Below are 12,530 nucleotides of genomic sequence, written 5' to 3' on the forward strand. Positions count from 1 at the left end.
CGCTGGCTAATTGGGGGCGTGTCAAGTCATTGTCGTCTAAAAATGTCAACGGAGAAAAGATTATGCAGTCCCTTGCCGGGAAAGAACTTTTCCTCCGCCAAGTTAATTAATGACTTAATTGGAGAGCAGTAGGATTCTGAAATTTGTCTGCCTCCATTTCCCGGCGTTTGTCTTCGCCTGCGTCTCCTTACATCAGACACCAACACTAATTTGAACTCACGTCGCTGTCGTGGATGTTTATATTCGTGAAATGGAATCCAAGCGTTTACTGACACCGACGCGTACAAGTGCACGTCAAGTATGTTTTTGAACGGGTAGGCATGGAAGAGGGTCTTGCCGTGCTTGTCTGAGAAATTCAGGTTTGTAAACCACTGTAATGACTGACAGATACCTGTAGATGGGGGTGTTGCATTGATTTGGATTTGAGATCAGCACCGCTTTTTAATAGAAGATAAATATTGGGAGGTAAATCTTGGCTCATCACGTCAAATGCCAAAACGTTGGAAGTCAGGCAAGTTTAGCCACTTTACGTTCGAGCAAAGTATGTATATTACTGGTACGGCGTCTGCTTGACACGTTTCGCTCCTGATTAGCTAGCGAGAGACAAACTTTTTTTCCGGTGGACTTGGTTTTGTTAGATTTGCATCTTATAGTGTCACGGATCACACTGTTCTGTGGGTCTTGAAAGATCAGATAAAATGCACTAAAAGAGCTGGCAATATGGGGACTGCTTTGAAAACAGCTGGCAGTGAATGAGTTAATACGGGGTCTATTTACAAATGAAGGTATCGGGCGGGTGTGGTCATCTCCAATTAATTCACAAATAAAAGCTCCCCAATGTGGGGTTACATTGTTGCTGACAAAACAAAGATACAACTCGAATGAAGTCTTTTTGTCATCTGATGCTAACGACGAATTACTCTAAAGGTCTCTGTTACTTCATTTTCATAATTGCAAAATTCCAATTAGCATCAATAATAACCCAGCCGGCCCCTGTTGATTGTTATCGTCTGCCATTCGTCTCTTTATTGCCTTTCTGCGGCCTTGCCGCTCGGCGCCTGTGTAACATGAAGCGACGTAACAATGGATGACATCCCGTTTGGGTGTATAAATAACAGCGCTGCACGCATAATGGCTCTTCAGATAAATGTCTACATTTATTTTCATTCCGCTTTGTGTGGCTCGTGTTTGTCTGCATGTGTCAACATGCATTGCGCAGCAACCAGCCTGCACAACACAATCACAAAGTCAATACACGATACAGACTGAAAATAGGAGGCTAAAGTACTTACAGTTGGGAGAGGGGGGAGAAGACACACACATACAGGCACACAATGAAAATGCGTGTACGTGCTCTTATTCCCCAATATCAACAGTCACACCCGGACACAAGCAATACCAAAGGATCTTGCTGAGGTCATGGTCCACGGAGTGCTCAATGTTCGCCCTCCAGGCTGCCAAAACGGGATCATCGGGTCTCGTTGCAGTGACGAGGAACAACTGTGCAGTGCTTGCTAACGTGTCACAGCTGGTGATCTGACAAGAACACCATTCAAAATGTGTGGGGGTCATTTTAGGCTCTTTTTGTCCAAGGTCTGACTTTATGGACAAGTCGGAGGTCAATGTTTAAAAAAAGAAAAAGGATTTGCCGCGTGACGGTGGCATTCTTCTAAATATACATTGCTCATAACAGGAAGATTTTGCCATTGTTTCAAAACTATTATTTATTGCAAAACATGAGGCCTTCTGCACACCGAGCGACGCGGCCAGAACGGGGTTTTGTTTTATAATAAGAACTTTATTTGTAATTTTACATGTACCGGCAGCTAAAAAGCAAAGTGTGAAGAGTCTCCGTTGCGGGCCGTGTCGCTAAGTGTGCTGTTGGCCGAAAACGATTTCAATAGGATGCAGTGTAGTTCCACAATACTGCAGACTACAACCACAATAGGAAACTTTATTGGGGGTGGGGGGGGGGGGTTGCATGATCCCGTGCAACTGTGGCAGGTGAGTGTACCATGGAAAGCTGTAAAGTAGATGGACAGTCCTCTAATCCAATTGGGCTCCATTATCAGTTGAGCCCGCCCACATCAGGCAAGTGCTGAGAGGCCAAAAGCTGCTTCTCAGGTTTGGTCTTACAAGTAGATAGCGTGTGCACATGCTGCCTCAGACAGTCAATAGTTCACCACGCCAGCTGGAAACAAGTAGATTTGAAATAGGGAGGTTGGTTGGAAAAACATTGCTTTTAAGTCCTCTGCTGCAAAGAAGTTGTTTGGACGGACAAAAATACAACACTGAGATACTCTGAGTTGAATGGATCCCGTGCATGTACAAGTTTCTTTGTATTCAGATAAAACTACTGTACTATATAATATGTCTTCGTGGCCATCGTTTCCAGCCGAAATCCAGGAAAAGCCTTCAGGACGTACTCGTGCAATACAAGTAAGACAAAAGGCACCGTGCGTCTTCCTGCAGCGCTGATTGGCCATTAATGGGAAGATGGATGTTTTTTTCCCCGCCTCCCACCTTTCGCCGTCAACATTACGACCCTCACGGGAGGCCCCCGCCCCGATGATAAATGAACGCTCGTCCGACCATTTTGGCACCGTTTTTCTCCATAAAGCACAGGTCAGCCCGTCTCGAACGCTCGCCCTCCTTGTGCGCCGCGCGCCCACAAAACGAGCGTCGTTAGCGCTGAGGTGAGCAAATGCTAACTTGTGCCGTGGACAGTAGGGGGCGCCCCCCCCCAAAATAAGGTGAAAATTCAATATAAACAAATTATTCCGATTTACTTTTCATTTCAAGTCAACATGTTTCAACTTTAAAGGAAAATGGGCAATTAGCCAAGAGGACCCACATGAAAGAGTTTGAAATCAGCGTTTTGCCCAAAGCGACACGCGCTGGATATCTGTAAATTAATAATTTTGCCATTAGAAGCCCTTTCTCGGTCTCCCCACCTCCCCCCCCCCCCCCCCCCCCCCACAAAAAGCTCGTTTCCTCACTCACTCTGCTCACGTTTTGTTCAGAAGCCGGTATTCTGGTGAAACCAACCCATGTTCTACTGCTGATCCGTACACCGAGAGAAAGAACGGAAAAAGCTCAAAACTATCCCTTTTTTTTTTTTCTGGTGAAATATCATATAATCTACTTTTCCTTGTTTCTTGCACATCGACACCTTCAATTGTTTCTCCTCCTGCCGCCCGGCCGCGCCTAGAGATCGGAGTCTTGAAGCGTCTCTATCTCGCGCCGGCATCCGACAGGCCATAATGAAAACGTTTAAGGTCTGCAATTCGGTGTGCTGCTCCTTCTGGTGTGACCACCTTGGCCGACAGGAGACAATATTGTATAATACAGTCACGCTGACCCAAACGACGACTGCCCAGTAATTAATTATAAAATCGGTCATTTTTCATAGAGGAGAGAGAATATATGCCGGTGAGTGTTGTTATATTATCTGTCTACATGTGATGTTCCACCCTTTGTGTTCAAATATCCGTTTCTTAAAGGGTTTGTAAAACTGTGACGATCAATGCTAACCATTAGCATTCCAATGGCATTTTTGACTTTGGAACTTTCACTACAGTGTCAACTTCCTCAGTGTTACGGCTTTTATTTTACAAGCACACTGTAAACGCAAAATTTTGAAAGCATGATTGCGAGATATTGTACATTACGACTTGAAAGGTTTACAACAGTAACACAGTTGCTGCTTCCGAGCGGGTCGGGCCGCCGTGGCGCAGCGCGACCACAGCTCGGCCACGTTCCGACGACACCTCTGTGTGACGGCGCCAAGCCTCCGCTCAAGTTTTGCTTATGTAATGAGCTCCCGCCGCCGTTCAAACGCAATCACGATCGGGCCTTAGACCCAAACGCATTCTCCCGCCTTCGGCCACTTATGATGCTATTTAAATGTGGGCAGGAGGAACAGTTTGGGGGAAAAAAGAAGAAGAAGAAGAAGAAGAAGAAAAAAAGAAGCTTGATTTCTTTCTCTATCTGCTGTTGTCCTACTTTTTGGGCGGGTGAGCCGGAAAGGCACAGAGGAGGAAGAGCGAGACAGCGAGATGGAGGAGGGGGAATGATAGAGGGAAAAAAAAAGAGTGTCTGCGAGGATGCGATAATGAAGACGGTTAATTCAGAAGGAGGCAGCGATTACGCCGCAAGCGGGGAGATGCAGTCGGCAGATTTTCTGCTCTGCATGGCTGTCACTCGGGCTGAGGGGTTCGGGACCAGAGCAGGACAGGAGCGACACTTTAATTAAGGGGACAAAATAGGCTCTTTTTTCCCCCCAGGTCAACTGGGGGAAAAAAATTGCATGGGAGATGCACAAGAGGAGCCATGGTGCGTTCCAAGCTTTTCCTGAGTTCAAAACACATTTGACACAACTACAACATTTCATTTGGCTCGGTTTTGTCATTACCAGTCCTGGATTTTGATTCAAGGAAATGAAAGAATAGTTAATGCGTAACAGTCAAGGCACCACTGTATTTTGTCAAATGTCAACAGATTCAGACCTGACGGCACAAATCACCACGTCCATTTCAGGCCATTATCTCTCAGCTCCGCCCCCAAAATTTGTCTGCTGCTCTTTGTCTCGGCTTTGTGCCTAAATGCTACACGACATCTTTTTTTACATTTCTTATATTTTTTTTTATCCATCAAATCAGTCACGAACGAGTCGCACTCCCTCAAACTGAAAAAATATAAAGTTAGAAAGTCTCGAATCGGGCCAGATCAATGGATAAGGCTTGGCAGGCAGAGTTAATGGAATGCAGCTCGTGGCCTAGATTAAGATGTTTTCTTTTTCACTTGGCTGTCCTCGCACCACCAGTCGGTATATGGGAAAAAAGACAAAAGAAAAAGAAAAGTGCTTACTTGCTGAGAGTCAGAAATGAGCAGGGGCGATGGTTTTATAATTGCCAGTCTCCATTTGTTTTCTTCATTTGTGTTTATTTGCAGGTGAAATAAAACAACTCAAGGCTATATTCGTGCAATGCATTAGTGTTTCTCCAAAAAACCAAAAACAAACAACAACAAAAACCCAAAAGTTCACCAAAGTTTGGTATAAATCTCCAAATGTTCCTGTATGAACAGCAACCACTTCAGTTGATACTCTGCACTGTAAAAGGTAACACAACCACCACCGTCCCTCGCAGTCCTCACCACAATCAAAATCATTCAAAAGACATTTGCAAATGTCAATGTGCTGTAATTTATCTTCTTCGTGGAAGCCCCATTTCAGGTGTAGTGATGTTCAGAACAAGAGGCCATCAAAACTCCTTTTCAAGCCCACAACCGTGAATCGATTAGTCGCTTGGGCTCTCCTTATTGCCATCACAAATTTTAGGGACATTTTGGGTTCAGAAACTACTTTCCCTCAGGAGCAAGGTGAGATTCAGAGATTCGATTTGGAGGAAGTCAATCGTGTCTCCTACAGGAAGCTAGGTGGGGTTTGCTGGACAGATCATGTTGAAGGAAAGGACAAAAAGGGAGTAGCCAGGGTAGAGATGATCAAGAGCAAACATTGCTGAGGCCCACAGTTTGCTAGTGTATAACCACAGTATATGGAGCGGTGCTTCGGGGGATTCGTTTTCCAATTTGATCCTAAAAACTGTTTTATATCTATACTATAGTGCCAATCAAATACCTAATTCCTGGCTATTAACCACGGTTAAGCGACGTGGATTCTGGAGGTTGATGAGGCGAGCTGCAGTGACAGAACACAGACACTCACCAAAATGGACTTGACAGATTTGGAGCACGTAGATATAGGTTGGGTAAGAATAGAGAAGAAAAGGATGGAGTAAAACGGTACAGAAGGCTGGGTTAAAAATACATAGATGATCAGAAAGGCCACACGTCATGTTAACATTTGCTGTGATAAATTGGGCCAAATGATTTTGGGCATGCAGGACGTTGTCTTTTCTTGCATGCACTTGCCCTTACATTATATACACACACATTTACGTGTAGCTTTGAAACTCGGATTTTGGCCAATTCAAATGTACAGCGGTGCCGTGAGATGCGAGTTTAGCCGTTAGTTGTTGTCGTGTGTATTTTAATAGAGAGAAAAATAGCACTCAATAATGTTGTACTTTGGAAAAAAACATCCAGCGAAGACATCCAGCCATTTTCCGTACCGCTTATCCTCACAGGAGGCGCCGGAGTACTGGAGCCTATCCCAGCTGACTCTGGGCAAGAGGTGGGGTACACTCTGAACTGGTCGCCGGCCAATCGCAGGGCACGTATACATAAACAACCTTACGCGCTCACATTTACAGCTTCGGGCTATTTAGAGTCTTCAATTAACCTACCATGCATGTTTTTGGGATGTGGGAGGAAATACAGTCGGGTCCATATTCAAATTCAAAAGCATTCCAAGACGGTCCAAAATTGCACATTAAACACTGGCATCAACATCATGTCTGGCTGAGCATTTCAATCATCGGGCCAGATGCGCAGCTAATTGCTAATTGTCCAATTTGTGAAGCAGAAAAACAGCCACAATACTCTGCGGGAGGAGACGCCATCAACGGGGATGTCGCGCCTATTTTCAATATGCCGAGCATCTTCTGGGACGCACGTCGCAATTTTGACACATTTGAAGAGAACACATGCAGGAAGTATGAACACAGAGAAAGCATGACAGCATTCCCCAGCACGCCGTTTGATTTGCTGCAATTGTTTGGCGTGCCACTACGACGTTTTGTCAAGAGGCGGACATTTACAAGCCAGTTTCGCCAGCACTAGTCTCACTCTTTTCAACTCGCCAACCTTTTACACTGCCGGACACAAACGCACACACGCAATCAGAATCATCTTTATTTTGCCAAGTATGTCAAAAACCCAGACCCACTTTGTTCTCGTAGGATGCGTTGAGAGTTTGAGCAAGGAGAAGAGTGACCTACAAGCATCTCGTCAACTATTGTGATGGATTCAGCAACAATTTCAGGGATCCAAATTGTGAGGGTTGATTTTTTTTTTTTTTTTTTTTTTTTTTTGCCTTCAGCAAAGCATGAAGCACACAGCTTTTGGTGGATTGGTATGCAACACATATTGTTGCTGCTACATCAACAGCAGCAGCATAAATGGACCTTTTTAGTCACGGTGCACGTCTGGTGTCAACAAGGCCGCTTTCATTTCAAGGTAACATAAGGCTCCAATATGCTAAACATAATTCATGCAATGTATTAGATTCAACCTGAGGTGAAAAATGGACGTCCGATGTTTGCCAGGGTTGGCTGGCTGTGGTTCAGTGGCCTGTCTGCAATAGTAGCAAGAACAACACGTGCTTTCCCTTGCAAAGCGGGATTGCGCATGTTTTAATCAAAAATGTGAGAGTGCAGGCACGGCTGGTTTAGGAAAAGGGAATGAAGCCGGTGAGCGACAATCTGCACAGAATTTAGTCAGAATTGTATGGGGAAAAAAGAAGGAAATAATAGCTGCAGTAAACATGCTAGTGTTTGTGATTTCACTTCGTTGTTTAATTTGTTGGAATATATTCTGAACAACAAAGAGGCAATGGACTACTTGCACCAGGTCCATGACATACTTTCGATCTCGCCAGTGATCAGCAAATTAAGTTTCCAGTCTCAGCTTCCTGTTCCATTTAAAATAAATGAACAGAGAGACCAGCGTTTTACCTGCCAGAAGAAAAATGAGTAAACATGATGTGAGGGATACTTTTACCGTAAGCCACCCATCATTTTATGGACCGTAAAAGTATCCCTCACATTATATTGACTCATTTTTCTGGAAGTTAAAGCGCTCACGTTTTTCTGTCAGTTCTTTTTGAATGGAGCAGCAGACTAACGCGAAAACTCATTTGCTGATCGCTTGTAATGATTTCGTTGAAATAGTTCATCAAATTTATTTTTGAATAAACCTATCATAACGTACTGTAGTTCCGTTATGGGAACGGATTAACTCGAGTCTAGTTTAACCGGGCAAAAAAACGCTTTGGTTTGCAAACATTTTGCTTAGTGTGAACCTGTGAATCTCGGAGCAAATTCAACTTGTAAACTGAGATTCCACTGTACAGTGGAAATGTTTCCATATCAGTTGCAAATAAATCCTTGCGCCAGTGGCAGCGTTTGCAGAAACTTAACATGGCCTCTACGGGCACTATTGTCGGGCTTCTCACACGCTGGAGGGAGGGGAAGGGTAACGGTTGGGTCGATAACAAGGCCATAATGTCGTGTTTACCCCTGCACAAAATAGGCCATCGCAGTGAAAGATTGCTCCCAGATGGACAACCAGGAGCAGGGAGTGGACAGGAAGTGATGGCGTTACTCGAGGAGGGTACTTGCACGCTGGCCCATAACTGCAGATGAAACACTTCTCGGAGGGCTTTTAATGCCCAACCGTGCCTCGCTATAAACATAATGACTGGCACGTGTGAGCGCTGCTGCTTACATGAGCAAGAAGTAGTAGACGCGTCCAAAAACATAAAGAACCCACCGCTGAAAAGTGCGAGGTGAAGCTAGCATCAGTGCCTCAACTTTATTCGGCCCATCTATCAAATGCTTTAGAAAGTTTGCGCGGGCTACATAAAGTGAATGTCTCTGATATTTGCTTCTTGCATCAATGACTCGCCTCTTTATGTATAACAAATAACCCACATTGGCCGCCCTATTACTTGGACTTGGAGTGAAAACAACTTCATAAAACACCCCACAAGTCAACAGTTCCCCGGCAAGTAGGAGTACTCCCGCTCATATTAAAAAGCCGGCATGGCCTATTTATTGCTTAGAAGCCATGAAGCCACAAACAGGCCCCTCTAGGCAAAAAGGCATTGTGTATATTGCAATGGAGCACAGTTGTTTATACACAGCAAGAGTGCTTCTAGTAAGTTCCCTAGTGGGCCAGTTGCAAGCAAACATTCATAAAAAGTAGCGGTACGGAATAATGGTTTTATTCTAGCGCTTCCCTTCAATCATCAAGTAACTAAATAACCAAATATCCGAACACAAGAACACAATTACAAGGTTCCCGGCTGGTCCCAAAATATTCCAGACACTGGACCAGGTCACCATGGTAACAATTAGCGCCAGAAGCTGCAGACTTTGCGATCGCTTTCAATACACAACTATATGGAACAATCAGTGACATCCACTTCTTGCTGTCATCATTTTCAAAGCCATTTCCTGAAATGTCGCTATCCCTCTGGCGTAAATGTCCTTAGCGATCTGCTTTCATAGATTTTCGCACACCCGAGGCCGTGAAAATAGAAATAGAAAAATCACATAAGTGATGTGCCGCTTGCCCCAGAGGTGTGGCTTTTCACCTCTGTGGAGCTATTACATCGTGTGAAAGATCGAGTGAGGGGCAGGGGGGACCAACACTTCTCAACTACATATAAAAACTAAATGGACAAAACGTGCTATCACCTGTCGCTTCCTGTTTACCTGACAATGTGGACTGTTGTCATGTGATCATGCTATGTGTGGCGAACCTCCTCTCAATTTCTCCTACTTGTGAAGCTCCGGAACGGCCGGCTGGTCGTCAGGGGGCAGGGCCGCAGTATTCGCTCAGCAGTGACTCATTCCTCATGGCCTTTTTCGGGCAACGATTTAAAAGGAAAAAAGCCTTTTCAACAGACAACTTTACAAATGTCAGCAGGAATCCTTGCCGCACTCTAAGACACACCGACGGTAGATAATTAGCGCACGCAATGAGGTATTACTGTGAGGACAAGGTGAGTTCACACAAGCATATGAGACCCCCTCCTCACCCCCTGGTTGTCATGACAGCGACTGTCCCCGTGTCAGGGAAATGGACTCAAATGGAAAGAGCAAGTGGCAGGAATGAGGACAAAGGTAAGGGACCGAGATATGAGAAATTCTATCTCTGGGGCGTGCTACTATCAGCTGGGCGCAGCCGTACTCCTATTTCTAACAAAACGGCAAAGGGTTCATCTTTGAGGGAAAAGAAGTGGACTGCAGTCCGTAGGCTTCACTGAGACAGCCGAGAAGCACTTATGTGACTTGTCATTGAACCACAATTAACAGACTAAGAATACGTTTACACCATGAAAACTCCGTTAACCTGAAAGGGACTGCACCGTGGGATTTCTTTTTTTTCTTCGTATTCAAGTCTTGCTAAGTTTAGTGATGGTCTATGACTATCTGTGACGGGCCGTGGGAAGAGTCCCAAAGGCTCAAAGTCATGCCGTGATTTGGCCACCGGTTTACCACAGGACGCCAGGACCTTTCCTCCTGGCCCGTCACGTTTTGATGGGGGGAACCTCTTGTTTGTCATGTTCTACATTTGCTGCCTCTCTTGTCATCCAAGGCGAAAATTACAATTATTTGTAACGTACTCAAGCAAACCCATGATGGGGTATAAAAATGCCCCAAAGAAGTTGACAATGGAAATGACTTTTTTTCTTCCCAAGCCACTCCAGGTAGAAGTCTCTGGAGGCTGGGGTGCTCTCGCTCCAAGTCACTGGTGCGTTTAAAAGAGAAGCGCAGCATAATTAAGAGGCCCTAAACGCTGAAAAGAGTCATTTAGGGGAATGGCTCAGGAGGAACGGCGGCAAATGAAACTTAATTGCGGTGGGCGCAGACGAGGCGGGCCGCTGCATCCGAGGAACCCGCGCGTGTGGAAGACTGAGCGACAGGAGGGAACGATGGGATAAATGAGCCACTGACGTTTGACAGAGGATGCACTCCAGTAAAACAGGGAGGCAGGCGAACGAATGACTAACGAGGAAAGATAAAAACGGCACCTCACCTATAATTTCAGTTGTTTTCATGGAAAGTAGAAGGGAAACTCACTTCAGCATCTCGAGTTGACTTTCCCCATTATTGCCTGTACTAAGTATTATGTATCACCGAGCATTCAAATTGGGGTTGATGCTCCATCGGGGGTCGAATAGACAATCAGAGCCGGCGATGGCGCATTTAATGTGACTGCCGTCTCCCCCTTTAATTGTCGTTTAAAGTTGTCATTAGCGCTGCTTTTTAAATGACCTTTAAGCGTAACGTATGACCGCAATAAAGCTAGATGAACGAGACTAATTGCCGGGCATGGAAAAAGACGTAAATAAGCCTGCACTCCTGCCAGTGTTGAACACATAAATGCCACAAATGGAATCTTTTTTCCACTCATCCATAGCAATTACTGCCGAATCGATCTGCGACGTGTCGATTTAGCCCACCGAGCGACTCGGCCCAACCCGACTGAACTGCGTCGCAGTGTGCGGGGTTTGGCGACTCATTCGTTTCTTGAGTGGCCAATCAGTCGGCCACTGGTTTTGCCTCAATTCAAAGTGTGAATCGCAGTTGCACGATGCGCTTCTTCCTGAACTATTACGCTATCTTTTTATCCTTCAGCAAATGCGATCAAGTACAGGATCGTGTACGCGCCTGTTCAGGCTGACTGTTCAGGGTTAGTCGGCAACTGTCATTTTTTTTGCGATGATCCGATCCAATGTGTGGCAGGCCTAAAAGTATTATGTGCGCACATGGAACTAGTACAAGACTCAAATGGCAGGTTCCCTTGATTGTCAATAACAACTGTACAAAGGTACAAATACGAAGGTATTAAAAACATTTTTTGGGATGATTTCGACCCCCCCAGGGTTAGCCGAGTGGCTGTAACCCGTGCAGGTTCCCATACAATTTTGGATGAAGGGTTGTACTTACTACATGCAGCTCCAGGTAGTCGCCCAGTCCCTTGGCGCTTTCCACCCTGACCAAGATGGCCTCCTTCAGCTGCGTGCTGAAGCCCACCGCCAGCCGGTCTGCCCGCGTGCTCGGCCGGTCGTTGGGCGGCCACGTGTACGTGATGAGGGCCCCACCCCTGCCGAATATGTATGTTGTCCCAGCTGTAACACACGGAGGAGAAACAGGAAAATTTAATATAGACCAACGACACTTAGATTATGGCAATACGGTAAACCCCCTTTTGAAAAAGGCTATTCATTGACAGCGACCTCTAATGGAATATTCAAATATTCACTCTTTTCAGTATTTTACTTGGCCCGCAATGGTGCATCGTAACACTTAACTACACTTAGATCGCAGAAAAATAGACTTTGAAATCATCTTGGACAGCTTTGCCAGGGATGTGCTTTGGAAACTCCTACCATCTAAGATTATTAACCTAATAAAGAGCATGTATCGGGATTTCAACGGCTGCATGATGTGCAAGGGCAAGCTGTCCCGACACCTTTGTCCCCACAAAAAAGGCTGGGATGTCTGCTTTCTCCTTGGATTTCCCTTTCGGCCATTGTTTGGATCACAAGAAGAACGACTGAAAGTCAACAGACAGGAAACCAGTGGACTTTGTTTACCTAGCTCCAGGACTTGGCTTTGGCCGACGACCTCGGAAACCACACCGCCATGCAACAGAAGACGGATGCAGACTAACAGCGACAGTAGGATGGGATAGGGCACACCCTTTGGAAGGACTCCAACAACATCAGAAAGACCTCAGACTACAACCCGCAGGGGAAGAAGAAAGCCGGTAGGGCGGGAAACACCAGGAGACTGCGAGACCTGAAGAACATTGGAGTGAGCTTGTCTCTCAGT

General features: G+C 45.5%; 1 protein-coding gene across 18 annotated transcripts in view; it reads right to left on the reverse strand.

Moving 5' to 3' along the window:
• The window catches only part of LOC133397963 (neurexin-2-like), a 249,840-nt gene that overhangs the window by 28,914 nt on the left and 208,396 nt on the right, over positions 1–12,530 (reverse strand). For all 18 annotated transcript variants that reach the window (XR_009767706.1, XR_009767707.1, XR_009767708.1 and 15 more), the window contains one exon: positions 11,643–11,824. Coding sequence is in view for 15 of the 18 variants with exons in the window: in XM_061669454.1 (XP_061525438.1) it covers positions 11,643–11,824 (182 nt within the window). In the remaining 3 variants the exon portion in view is untranslated. The remainder of the gene's footprint in view (positions 1–11,642; positions 11,825–12,530) is intronic.

Source organism: Phycodurus eques, chromosome 23 (assembly GCF_024500275.1).
Source record: "Phycodurus eques isolate BA_2022a chromosome 23, UOR_Pequ_1.1, whole genome shotgun sequence".
Classification (NCBI taxonomy): domain Eukaryota; kingdom Metazoa; phylum Chordata; class Actinopteri; order Syngnathiformes; family Syngnathidae; genus Phycodurus; species Phycodurus eques.